The sequence below is a fragment of the Myotis daubentonii genome, chromosome 10 (genome assembly GCF_963259705.1).
Source record: "Myotis daubentonii chromosome 10, mMyoDau2.1, whole genome shotgun sequence".
Taxonomy (NCBI): Eukaryota; Metazoa; Chordata; class Mammalia; order Chiroptera; family Vespertilionidae; genus Myotis; species Myotis daubentonii.
The window spans coordinates 8,314,764-8,328,941 of record NC_081849.1 but is presented as its reverse complement, the minus strand read 5'-3'; the positions used below and the strand labels follow the sequence as shown (position 1 = coordinate 8,328,941).

General features: G+C 40.4%; 1 protein-coding gene across 14 annotated transcripts in view; it reads right to left on the bottom strand.

The window, feature by feature from the left end:
• Positions 1-87: 87 nt before the first annotated feature.
• Positions 88-14,178, bottom strand: part of LOC132242638 (GTPase IMAP family member 6-like) — a 464,769-nt gene continuing 450,678 nt past the window's right edge. For 7 of the 14 annotated variants that reach the window (XM_059711555.1, XM_059711549.1, XM_059711556.1 and 4 more), the window contains 2 exons: positions 13,030-13,833; positions 88-1,872 (listed from right to left, as the gene is read on the bottom strand). In XM_059711555.1, the coding sequence (XP_059567538.1) occupies positions 950-1,872; positions 13,030-13,833 (1,727 nt within the window). In that variant the 3' untranslated portion in view covers positions 88-949. The remainder of the gene's footprint in view (positions 1,873-13,029; positions 13,834-14,178) is intronic. The other 7 variants (XM_059711547.1, XM_059711564.1, XM_059711548.1 and 4 more) reach the window with 2 other exon arrangements.

The window sequence follows — 14,178 nt, the reverse complement described above, 5'->3', positions numbered from 1 at the left end:
TTTTATCAAAAAGTGAAATTCATCCCTGTATTCTTAGAAGTATTGGTGATATTTTATAAAGTAAAAGAAATTTCAGTTTTGCACAAATAAGAGAGAATAGAAACGTTTTATTATGGTAACAATGAGCAAACAATTCAAATGAGTGGAGGCAGCAGTGTGGGGATGATACACCTAGCAGTAAGTAATCAAGGTGTGGTGTGATAGAGGTGTGGTGGCAACAGTTAGTTTCACAAGAAGAGGAGAACTAGTTATTCAGCAAAGTGGTTACATTGAGTTTGCTCAACAACTTTCTACAGAAACATCTGAATATACTGAACATTGTTCTCTTAGCTGTTGAATCTCTTGTCTTTTGCTCTTTCTGGCATTTCACTTAGTTGAGTACTGAAAAACATTTTCCAGACAAATCTTTGTTCTCTAGTGGGCAGATAATAAGGAACAATTTTAGTCCTTCCATAAAAATTAAATTCAACAAATTTATGTATATATAGAAAGAATTTTATAAACATCTCTATCTATAGATTATCTAAGGCAAAGAATTGATTTCTCTAACCACATCTGTAAAATGAGCATTGTGATCCTAAAGATAAAAATAAGGAGTAGGAGCCACGGGTGGAGATTATGTGCCAATCTAGAGGAGGAAACTTTACTAAGGATAGAGAAAGCATGGGGTCATGGTCTTTTGATCTCCTGCATTCATTTTCTCTCTGTCTTTGAGAGTTCAGAAGATAGGGAGCATCCATACTTTCTGCTTTGGAGTTTTACAAATTGAGGATGTTTTCCTTCCCTCTTACCTCAACCAAAAGTATCCCAATTTCTATGACTGAAGTTTACTACACGGCCCAGTCTGAGAGCCTGAGAGACAGAAACAGAGCTCTGACTTTAGGGAATGAGTTATGTGGGGCAGATGCACCTGAAAACACACAGGAAATATAGACAGATTTTCATTAGCCTAATCTTCCTTGAACAGAGATGAGATTTCTCTCCAGATTACTCTTAATCCTTTCAAGATTAAATCAAGCATTCCTTTCTGACTCTCAACTTCACCTCTAGCATTTTGCTGCATGAACAAATAGTATTTCTCCCTTTCTTCAAATTCCCTCTCCATTTCTGCCTTTTTCATTTCCTGCTCTAATGTATCCTCTAGCTTTCTGATTTTCTCTTCATACTCCTCTTTTAACTGCCTTTTCTCTTTCTTCAGCCGAGCTCTGTAGTTTTCTTGTATAGCTTGAATCTGTTTCTGAATCTCCGCCTCCGCTCTTTGGTAAATCTTATTAGTGTAGAATCCTCCCTTGTTCTGCTTCACTATGTGCTGGACCAGGTCCAGCAGTTGTGTCCTTTGATCCTCCTGCTCAGCCCCTGTCGCCTTATTGTTGAACTCACAGTGGCGATTCTTGAACTGTTTCATCAGATCTTGAATGCCTTCTGGTGCTTCCTTTAAGTAATCATGGAGCTCCATGCCATCCAAGTCATCTTTCCGGGTGAATAAGAGAATCATGTATTTCCTCACTTTGGGTCCAAACATTGACAGCATCTTCTCCACAGCCTTTTGTTCTTCCTTTGTGTACCGGCCCAGGGGGACCACCAGGAGCACAGCGTGAGGCCTGGGAGAGGTCTGAAGGATACATTTAGCAATCTCCCTTTGTGTGTCATCATCTGGTACTTCCGTGTCAAAAATGCCAGGTGTGTCCACGACGACTATTTCTCTCCCATTCCACACGCTTCTCTCTTTCTGACAGGTCTTGGTGATGGATTTTGCTGCAATGCTGGAATTAAATGCTTTCTTTCCAAGGATGCTGTTTCCTGTGGCACTTTTTCCCGCTCCAGTCTTACCCACTAAGACAAGTCGCAGTTGTGAATCTTGATTTTCAAGCCCTGGGACATCAGGAAACAAAACCACAGCATTAGGATTGACTTCCAACCTTTCCCACTGCAATGCCTCTGCCCAACAGTATCCTTCTCTATTGCCCACTAGTGTCCTGTCTGTGAGCAAACTCTGCACTCACAGTAGGTCTATAGAACCCTTGTGCCTGACCTCTCTCCATAAGTACTTGGAAAAAGCCAGGCACTTCCCTTGGGCTACTCACTCTGACCTTTGGAAGATAAGTGCTCAGGGATGAAGGAGCAAAGTGGTTCAAATGAGAACTCTGAGCTGCTGCTGGTAGCTGTTCCTCATAAGCTAATATAGGAAGAAACACAAAATCTGACTTTAGGACATCAGAGTGGAAACTCCCCTCTCCCTATTAATATTCAAAATGGAGCTTTTCTTCTTCCCATTAAGAATCTAAGTAGCCCGACTGGCATGGCTCACTGGTTGAACATTGACCAATAAATCAGGAGGTCATAGTTGGATTCCCATTTAGGGCACATGCCCAGGTTGCTGTCTTGATCCCCAGTGGGAGATGGGCAGGAGGCAGCCAACCAATGATTCTCTCTCATCATTGGTGTTTCTACCTCCCTTTCCCTTCCTCTCTGAAATCAATAAAAATATATATATTCAAAAAAGAGGAAGAAGACAAGTAGGTGGATTATTCAAGCCGTCCCATCCCTGTAGGAGAGAAAAGGGCACAGGGGCGGAAGGCAAAGTGTTCTTTTAGATTTCACATATGCAGCCATCTCATTAGGGTTTCTGAATGACAGAAGAATAAAATGCCTTATTTTTAAAGTTACCACCTTACCATAGAAATCTAATGAGGTTTTTCTATTTTAAACTAATATGTTTAAGAGGTATAGACAGAAAGTATTGACAGTTCTCTGGAGTTACTCTAATGTCTCTTGATACATAAATAATAATAATAACTCATACAGAGTAACATCATTAGAGTTATACTTTCTTAGTTTCACTTCTGTAGGTATGTCTACTTAATAGGACCCTGGAAAGCTGATAACAGAACAGCATAGCCTACGATGTGAATGATGTTTTAAAGATCACTGTGTCTTAGGTTAAATACCAAATCATCTATATAGCTCTTTCCTTATTTCTATTCAGTAATTCTCTGCTTATCTTTTTAATGTGTCTATAAAATTGAAGTCTTCAGGATTTCTTAAGCATAGGCCCGAACCATGGAAGACAACCAACAACCACATCTGAGAGTCTGTTTCTCCCAGAAGGAAGACCCTTTCAGCACAGTCCTTGAATAAGACTGATGCCTCAATATAGGAGCACCTAAATACATAAAAACTCTTGATGGACTTTAAGGGAGAGAATGACAGCAATACAGCCATTGTAGGGGACTTTAACACCCCCAGACATCACTGGATAGGTATTACAGACAAAAATTTAACAAGGAAACAAAGGCTATAAATGACACCCTAGATCAGAGGGATATAACAGATATTATGGCACATTTCTCCCCAAAGCAACAAAATATTTATTCTTCTCAAATGCACATGGAACACTATCAAAGGTAGACAACATGTTAGGGCACAAAACAAGTCTACATAAATTCAAGAAGAATGCTGTAATACCAAGCATCTTCTCAGATCAAATGACATGAAGTTAGAAACCAACTACAATTAAAAAAAAAACTCTCAAAAACACTAAAATACATGGAGGCTAAATAGCATGTTATTAATCAATGAATGGGTTACCAATGAGAGAAAGCAAATAATTAAATACTTCCTGTAAACAAATGAAAATGAATACACAACTACCCAAAACAAATCCTGAGAGGGAAGTTCATAGCACTACAGGCCTACCTCAAGAAACAAGAAAAAGCACTAATAAACTATCTACCCCTAAAACTAATTTAATTAGAAAGAGAACAAGAAGAAAATCCCAGAGGAATTAGAAGGAAGGAAATAATAAAGATCAGAGAGGAAATAAATGACATAGAGACCAAAAAAAAAAAAAAAAAAAAAGTACAAAAGTTAAATAAATCCAAGAACTGGTTCTTTCAAAAGATAAACAACATTGATGAACCCCTAGCAGAGTCATCAAGAAACATAGAAAGAGGACCCAGATAAATAAAATAAGAAATCAAAGAGGCAATATACCAAGGACACCACAGAAATACAAAGGATTGTAAGCAAATACGATGAACAATTATATCACAACAAACTGGACAACCTGAGTGAAATGGACAAACTCCTAAAAACATACAATCTTCCAAAACTCAACAAGGGAGAATCAGAAAACCTGAGTAGGCCAATTATAACTGATGAAATTTAAGAAGTAATTCAAAAATTTCCAGAAAATAAAAGTTCTGGACTGGGTGGATTTATAGAAGAATTTTACCAAACATTCAAAGAATTAACACCTATCCTCCTCAAACTATTCCACATATTCAAGAGAAAGCTCTTTTATGAAGTCAGTATTATCCTAATTCCAAAACCAGATAAATACAATACAAATAAAGAATATTACAAGCCAATATCCCTGATGAACACAGAGGCTAAAATCCTCAACAAAATATTAGCAAATCAGTTCCAGCAATATATTAAAAAGATCATATACCATGCTCAAGTGGGATTTATTCTGGGGATGCAAAACTGGTACAATATTTGCAAATAAATACATGTGATACATCACATAAAAATTGAAAGATAAAAATAAAATGATCATATCAATAGATGCAGAAAAAGCGTTTGACAAAATCCAGGACCCTTTTTTGATAAAAACCTCAGCAAAGTGGGAATGGAAGGATCATATCTCAACATAATAAAGGCCATATATTATAAAGCTACAGCCAACATAATACTCAATGAGCAAAAACTAAAATTGTTTCTTTTGAGAACAGGAACAGGACAAGGATGTCTGCTTCCACCACTCTTATTCAACATAGTACCAGCAGTCATAGCCACAGCAATCAGGCATTAAGTGATAAAAGCTATCCACAGATGACATGATACTTTATATAAGAAACCCTAAAGACTTCACCAGGAAACAATTAGACTTAATAAATGAATTTGGCAAGGTAGCAGGATACAAAATCAACATCCACAAATTTAGAGCATTATTATACACCAATAATAAACTCTCAGGAAGAGAAAGTAAACAAACAATACCATTTACCATTGCAAAAACAACAAAAAAGATACCTAGGAATAAACTTAACCAAGGATGTCAAAGACATGTATTTGGAAAACTATAGGGCATTGAAAAATGAAATATAGGAAGATACAAACAAATTGAAGCATATACCACGTTCATGGATTTGATGACTTAACATCATTAAAATGTCTAAACTACCTAAAGCAATCTACAGAGTCAACACAATCTATATTAAAATGCCAATGGCATACATCACAGAGCTAGAATAAATACTCCGAAAATTTATATGGAACCTTAAAAAAAAAATAGCTGCAGCAATCTTGAGAAAAAAGAACAGAGTAGGATTGATCACAATACCAGATATCAAACTGTACTAAAAAGCCATAAAACCAGAACAGCCTGGTACTGGCACAAGAGCAAGCATATAAACCAATGGATCAGAACAGAGACCCCAGAAATTGACCCACATCATTATGATCCATTAATATTTGACAAAGGAGAAAAGAACATACAATGGAGTAAGGACAGTCTTTTCAACAAATGTTGCTGGGAAAAACCTGACAGACACATGCACAAACATGAAACCAGTCCACCAACTTACACAATAGACAAGAATAAACTCAAGGGGGATAAAAGACTTAAATGTAAAGCATAAAACCATAAAAATCTTAGAGGAGAAAATAGGCAGTAAAATCTCAGACATCTCTCATAGCAATATGTTTACAGATACATCTCCTAGGGCAAAGGACATTAAGTAGAAAATAAACAAATGGGACTACATCAAAATAAAAAGCTTCTGCACAGCAAAAGAAACCACCATCAAAATGAAAAGGGAACTGTATGAGAGAACATATTTGCCAATGATACTTCTGATAAGAGGTTAATATCCAAAATGTATAAAATACTCATACAAGTCAACAAAAGGAAGACAAACAATCCAATTTAGAAATGGGCAGGAGACCTGAATAGACTTTTCTCTAAAGTGTATATACAGATGGCTAAGAGTCATATGAAAAAAATGCTCAAAGTCACTAATTATAAGAGAAATGAAAATTAAAACCAGAATGAGATGTCAACTCACACCTATCAGAATGGCCATCATAAAAAAAATCAACAAAAAAACAAGTGCTGGAGAGGATACAGAGAAAAGGGAACACTAATTCACTACTGGTGGGAATTCAGATAGGTACAGCCTCTATAGAAAACAGTATGGAGTTTCCTTAAAAAATTTTAAATGGAACTTACATTTGACTCAGTGACACCACTTCTGTGAATATTTCCTAAAAACCCCAAGAACCAATCAGAAAAAAATATATGCACCCCTTTGTTCATAACAGCATTATTTGCAATTTCCAAGACTTGGAAACAGTCCAAGTTCCCCTCAGCAGATGAATGGATAAAAAAGCTGTGTGACATTTATACTTCAGAATACTATGCAGCTGTAAAAAAGAGGCATCTCTTACCCTTAGGACGGCATGGATGGACCTGGAAAATAATATGCTAAGTGAAATCAGCCAAACTGAGAAAGACAAATATCATATGATCTCACTTATTTATGGAATCTGATGAACAAAATGAATAGACCAACAAAATAAGACCTGGAGCATGGAGGCATGGAACAGAGGGACATACCTCGGTGTGGAGATTGGGAAGAGGCTATGAGATAAACCAAAGAACTTATATAATTATGTGCATATAGCCCTTGGACACAGTGAATAGGGCAGTGAAGTCCTGGAGTGGGGTGGTTAGAAGAAGGGGGGGGGGTGGTAAATGGGAGATATCTGTAATACTATCAAAAGTTAAAATATATATTAATAGAAAAAGCAAAAGACTTATTCCTCTGAGAGGAATCCTGAGTTACAACCACCATCTCTGCTTTTAGTCCATGTATACATCATCACACTGACTATAACAGACATGATTGTAAACTCCATTTTATTTTTCAGAGATATCATCACATTCATCCAGTTCCTCAGACCAAAATTCTAGGAATCTCCCTTGATTCCTCTTTGTCTTACTTTGCAGAAATAATCCATCCAGAAGTTCTCTTGGTCTTATCTACAAATCTGACCACTTTTCTCCATTTTGAAGACCATCATAAGTCCAAGTTACCACTGCTACCCATGACTCAGCAGTCCCCTAACTTGCCACTTTCAACAATTCTGTCAATTGGAATGATTTTTTTAAAATAACAGTCAAACAGAAGAGATTTTGCAGAACTTCCAACTCTGGCTTCCACAAAATCAGTATTTATTTCCTATCTCCCACACACTTTATGGCAAAGCTGTTGCTAACCGAAGGATTGGCAAAAGCATCCCTGAAGCAGAGTTTCCCACATTTGATAACCAGAATCCCGAGATGAGAGAAGTAAATTTCCAGAAGCTGAGAGCACTGGCTACAGGATGGCTAAGATTCAGGGAAACTGTAGATATAAGTTCAGATTATCATTTAGTTAGCATCTCAATGGAAAACTCCAGCCTGTGGTTATCCTGAGGGCATCAGTTGGTCATCAAGATGGGGAGTAAGAAAATCATGGGAAGTGAAACAAAAAGCCATCAAAGCCCAGCGGCAATGCTGAGAGCACATAGCAATTTGTGTGACAGATGGCAGATAAGGCCATGAATTATTCCCATCTTTCTACAGGTGCCTCTTTGGGATGTGGATCGGCAGCTCCTCCCTCATCCTGCTGAGTCTATTTCTCCACCCCTTGCATCTGGGTGGGCCCTGTGACTTGCTGTCTCTTTCTAGTCTTCAGGACCCTGCAACAGCTTCATAAAGAGGCCAGGACCAGCCTGATTGATGGTGAGAGACACAAGGCCCAGTTATCTCTATAACTAGCCTGCCAAAGAGCCTGCTAACTACCAGACATGTTGATGGGGCTATCCAACTCAAAACTACCCAGTTGCTGGATCTTGAGAGTATCATACTAAGCACAAATGTCTGATGAAAAAGGACAAGGACCATATGATTTCACTCATACTTGGGACATAAAATAGAAATCAATCAGCCATCAAACAAAACAAATAAACTCATAGCCTTGGACAGCATTGCTGAATGGTTAGAGCACCAGCCAAAACACCAAAGGATCACGGGTTCAATTCTGTGTCAATGGCACATAACTGGATGGGAGGCTCGACCCCCCTGCCCTCGACAGGGCGCCTGTGAGAGGCAATCAATCAATGTGTCTCTCTCACATCAATGCTTCTCTCTCTCTCTCTCTCTCTCTCTCTCTCTCTCTCTCTCTCTCTCCCTCTCTTCCTCTCTCTTTCTCCTCTATCCCCCTCTCTTCCCCTCCCTTTCCCTCTTCTACTCTCTCTAAAAATCAATGAAAAAAAATCCTTGGGTGAGAACTAACCAAAAACTAACTAACTAACTAACTAACTAACTAACTAACTAACTAACTAACTAAAAAACAGACACAGACAACAGTATGGTGGTTACCAGTGGAAAAGGGGCATGGGGAAATGTTGAAGAGAACAGAGAGCCAAATATATGTGATGGAATGAGACAAGGTTTTAGGTGGTGAGCATAACATGCAATACACAGATGATATATTATACACTTGTACATCTGAAACTCATATAATATTACTAACCAAAGTCACCCCAATAATTTTAATCTGTGATGATGGTAGGACCATCTGCATCTTGTATTTCCACTATTACCTGGGTACAAGACAAGCACAGTACTGATAAAGAGTGGTTCTCAATAAATATTTATTAAATAAAGAAATTGATCAAAATCACTCTGATTCTTGCTTTCTCTTTCATCTTTATGTCCAGCCTACATCTATGGAAAAGATTATCCTTTCCTTATTCATCAATTTTTAGTGTCACAGAAACAAAATATTACATTTTTTGTTGTTGTTAATCTTCACCTGAGGATATTTTTTGATTGATTTTTTTAGAGAGAGTGGAAGAGGAGGATGGAGAGAGAAGAGGATAGAGAGAGCGAGAGAGAGAGGGGGAGAGAGGGAGAGAGAGAGAGAAAGAGAGACATGTGAGAGACACATTCATTGGTGTTTCCTACATGAGCCCTAATGAAGCAGGGATCTAATCTGCAACCCAGGCATGTGCTCTTGACCGGGAATCAAACCCACAAACCCTTTGGTGCATGGGTTGACACTCTAACCACTTAGCAACATGGGTCAGAGTCAAACTATTATATTTTACATATTTTTTTTCTCCTTGCTATCTAGAAACTTTGGCAATGGGGAAAGCCACTTGATAACTCTTATTGGAGCAGATTTTAACTGGGACAGGCTGAATATGCTAGTTGTTAAAAACTGGCTCATCTGATAGGAAGCCATAAAATACAATCTTGAATCACTATTATACAGACAGACACTCCTTTTGAAAGAAGAGCTATGTCTTTTTACCTTAAGGATAGGGAGTAGAAAACAGCTTCTTATAAACTAAGAAGAGAAATGTTTACAAATCAGTTTTGTCCACAAAGTTGATATTGGTGATGGGTGTTCAGAGGAATAAAATGCTGAACTGTGCTTCTTCCACTTCCCAGTGCTCTTCACCCAACAGCTTCCCTCAGAGCTACTTCTGTCTGCTCACCCAACTCCATCCCTGAAAGCTTCTAGTTTATTTATCCTATCTAATAAAAGAGTAATATGCAAATTAACCATCACTCCATCACAAAGATGGCGGCGGCCATGGAGCTCGAGCAAGCAGGAGGCTTAGGTTGCCCTCAGCGATGGAGGAAGCCAAGCTTCCTGCCTGCCCTGGCTGGCTGTGGGCTATGCTCAAGGCTACAAAATTTCAATTATAGAATATAAATAAATCCCAGATACCTGCTTCCAGCTGCCCTGGCCTCTGCTCAAGGAGGGGCTGAGAGCCTGGGTTGCCAGGGGCAACCTGACCTGTGCTCCACTCAAGGCTACAAAGTTTCAATTATAGAAGATAAATAAATCCCAGGGGGAAAAAATTAAAAAGAAAAAAAGGAGAGGCTGGGAGCTTGGGTCATTGGGGGGCATGGCCAGTCTGAAAACGGCCCTCAACTCCTCACCCAGGCTGGCCAGGCATCCCAGCGGGACCCCCACACACACACCCTGAAGGGGCTGTGGCCAGCCTGCAAACAGCCACCAAGCCCTCACCAGGCTGGCCACACCCCCATGGGGTGAGGGTCACTGCTGGGATGCTTGACCAGCCTGCAAACAGCCATCAGCCCCTCACCCAGGCTGGCCAGGCACCCCAGTGAGACCCCCAACCTGATCCAAGACACTCTTCAGGGCAAACCAGCTGGCCCCCACCAGTGCACAAGGCCTCTATCCTCCTATATAATAAAAGGGTAATGTGAAAATTGACCCTAACAGCAGAATGACTTGGAATGACTGGTCACTATGACACACTCTGACCACCAGGGGGCAGACGTTCAATTCAGGAGCTGCCCCTGGTGATCAGTGTGCTCCCACAGGGGGAGCTCTGCTCAGCCACAAGCCAGGCTGGCAGCTGCCAGCACAGCGGTGGTGGCGAGAGCCTCTCTTGCCTCCTCAGCAGTGCTAAGGATGTCTGACTACATTATAGGCCTGCTCCCCGCTGGCAAGTGGACATCCACTGAGGACTTCTGGGCTGCCAAGGGATGTCTGACTGACAGGTTAGGCCTGATCCCCCGGGGAGCAGGCCTAAGCCAGCAGGTGGGCATCCCCCGAGGGGTCCCAGACTGCAAGAGGGCACAGGCCAGGCTGAGGGACCTCCTTACCCCCCCTGTTATTATTGTGCACCGGGCCTCTAGTAAATTATATAAATGGTTAAAGGACTCATTTATTTATACAATATCTTTTGAGCAGCAATCCCTGAAAGAATTACTATTTTGTAGGGCTCACTTTTTTAAATGGATTACAACCCAAAATCAATAGAAATAGGAAACAGAAAGAATGATAAATCTATGCTGAGCCCAATCGATATGGCTCAGTGTCAACATATGAACCAGGAGGTCACAATTCAATTTCTGGTTAGGGCACATATCTGGCTTGTAGGCTGGATCCCCAATAGGGGCCTGCAGGAGGAAGCCAATCAACGACTCTCTCTCATCATTAATGTTTCTCTCCTCCCTCTCCCTTCTTCTCTGAAATTATATATGTATTTTAAAGTCTATGCTGAGATCAAGTTTGCCAGGAGGTTTAAGATATAGATTCAGGGGAGAGGACCCCTCAACACCAAACCCCACATTTCCCTGCCTCTCCCCACAACATAAACACAAACTCCCATCTTCCTTTACCTGGAAAATCTGGGTCCATTCTCTAAATGTGAAGTCAATGCTAAGCTGAGGATATTGAGGAAGAGGAGGAAAGAGGAAGTTAGGGGAGAAGCTGCACAAACTTGCTCACGTAAGAGACAAGACCACCTTACTATCTATAACAATTTTCTGCCTTTTTTTGACCTTCCTCCAGACTTGGTGCTGGTAGATTCCATCATAGGTGCACATATTGGGCCCTTCCACACATATTCAGGCAAAGTAGAGCCAGTAAAATACTGGATTATTTTGTAGTTCCAAACAGGTAGCCCAGGGTCGGTCACAGTCAGGTCCTGATATTGGCCTAACCAGAGTTCCTCCCAATAGGTCCCAGAGATAACACACCTGGTTGTGAGCTTTAGAACATATCAGAGCATGACCCAATGATCTCACAAGCAATGCACCCAGAGGGAGATCTTGGTAGGCACCCGACCCTGATGGGGAAATTCTGCTTTATTGGGTCAGACCCTTCATAGCAGCTTTACACTGGTTGATGTTTATCCTCATAGTTAGCCAGCATGAGGGTCAATTCCATGCATGGATGGGCCAACAGCAATCAAGACTCAACTAAAATGAGACGACTCACTTATTCCACACATGGAACATTCCTGGGAACCTAGCTCAAGTGATCAGGGAGACTGTGCTACTGAACCACACAGGACACCTACTATGTAAGATCAGCATACCAAGACTGGAGACATAGCAGAACTACCTAATACACATACACAAATAGAGAGAGGCAGCCAAACTGGGGAGACAAAGAAATAAGCTCCAAACAAAAGAACAGAAAAAATCACCAGAAAAAGAAGTAAATGTAATGGAGGCAAGCCATCTACCTGATACAAAGTTCAAAACAATGGTGATAAGGATGATCACAGAACTTAGTGAGAACTTAAATGGAGAGATAACAAGTATAAAAAAAGATATAGAAACCACAAAGCAGAACCAGTCAGAAATGAAGAATACAATGTCTATAATGAAGAATACACTGGAAGGAATCAACAAATTTGGTGAAGCAAATAATCAAATCAGTGTTTTAGAAGACAAGGTAACAGAAAACATCCAATCAAAGTAGGAAAAAGAAAAAAAATAATTTTTAAAAGTGAGAATAATTTTAGGTACTTCTGTCACATTATAAAGCATAAAAACATTCCCATCATAAGGATACCAGAAGAAAAGAGAGACCAAGAGATTGATAACCTATTTTTAAAAATAATGATGATCATGTAAATGGCAAAGCCTAGAAACCAAAAGTGAATCTTAAAAATAGCAACAGAAAGACAGTTACTTTTAAGGAAGCTCCCATAACACTGCCAGTTAATTTCTCAAAAGAAACTTTCAAGGTCCAAAGAGATTGGTGTGAAATATGAAAAGTAAGGACCTAAAAGCAAGATTACTCCACCTAGAAAGTTCATCATTTAAAACTGATGGAGAGATAAAAGGCTTACCAGGCAAGAAAAAGCTTAAGGAATTCATCACCACCAAACCAGTATTACAAGAAATTTTTAAGGAACTTCTCTAAGAAGAAGTAACAATTTCTAAAAAGCAACATGGGTATAAATTTTTTAAATGTCAATAAATAAATGCTTATCAATAATTAATTTAAATGTATATGGATGAAATGCTCCAATCAAAGGGCATAAGGTAGCTGAATAGATGAGAAAACAAGACAGACATATATGCTGTATACAAGACACTCCCCACAGAATAAAGGACACACAGACACTGAAAGTGAAGAGATGAAAAAGATATTTCATGAAAATTAAAATTAAAAAAAAGAAGCTGAAGTAGCATACTTATATCAGACAGCATACAATTTTTGACTCTCTGGACCGCCTTGGATGCCCAGTGACTCCCAGTATCTTTCAGGTCTTGCTTTTGCTTTTCAATGTGCACTTGAACTTTGGTCAGATAGCACCTGTGCTCTTCTGGGGTGCCATCCCTGCCTCCCTGGAGCATCTCTGCATCGTGGAAGAGGTCGTTTGTGTAGAAGTGACTCTGATTATCACTCTCCAACTTCTCAACCACAGCCATCAGCTTCTCCAGTTGCTCCCTCTGCTCCTTCTCAGTAGCCTTGTTGTTGAGGCCACAATACCTATTTTTACACTCCTGGACCAGGCTCTGCAGGCTGTGATTGTCCGTTTTGTCTACATAGTCATCCAAGGACCCGTCTCCTAAGTCCTCCTTGTGGGTGAAGATGACCACCACGTGTTTCATGGCTCCTGCCCCAAAGACCTCCTTCACCCTCCTCACTGCCACCATGTCCTGGGCAGTGAAGTGCCCCAGCTGTGTCACCAGCAGAAGCACATGGGGCCCTGGGGCTGAGAGCAGATAACAGTCCCCGATGTCCTTGTACATCTCTTGGTCCTGGGCCTTGGCTTCAAAGATGGAGGGTGTGTCAACCACTTGGATGTTTCTTCCATTCCACGTGCCTGTGGCCACCTGGCACTTCCTGGTCACAGGCTGGGCCGCCAGCCTGGACTCAAACACAGTTTTACAGAGGATGCTATTCCCAGTGGCACTTTTTCCGCAACCAGGTTTCCCCACCAGGATGACCCTCAGTGAGGAATTTGGTGCCAACTGGGTATCTTCTACACTGCCTGTAAAGAAAAAAATTATGTGTCTTATTAAGCTAGTGCTGCTCCCAATTTTTAAGTCATAGACCCTCATGGGATCTCATTAAAGCTGTGGACCTCCCTCCCAGGAAACTGTCATATCTAAATACATACAAAAGTTTCCAACAAATTTAGGAGGTTCTTGATTCATAGGAAGTCTACATAGGAAGCCCACATTGGACCCATAGCCCACAGTATGAACTGCTATACTGAGGAGGTTGCTCCAAGTCCTTCTCAAGACCAAGGAAGATAGTTTTACTGAAAGAAAAGTGGTCCCTGTGTTTCTCCAGGGATGGGGCCTGGCCCGTTTCATGTTAAATAAATGTGAGT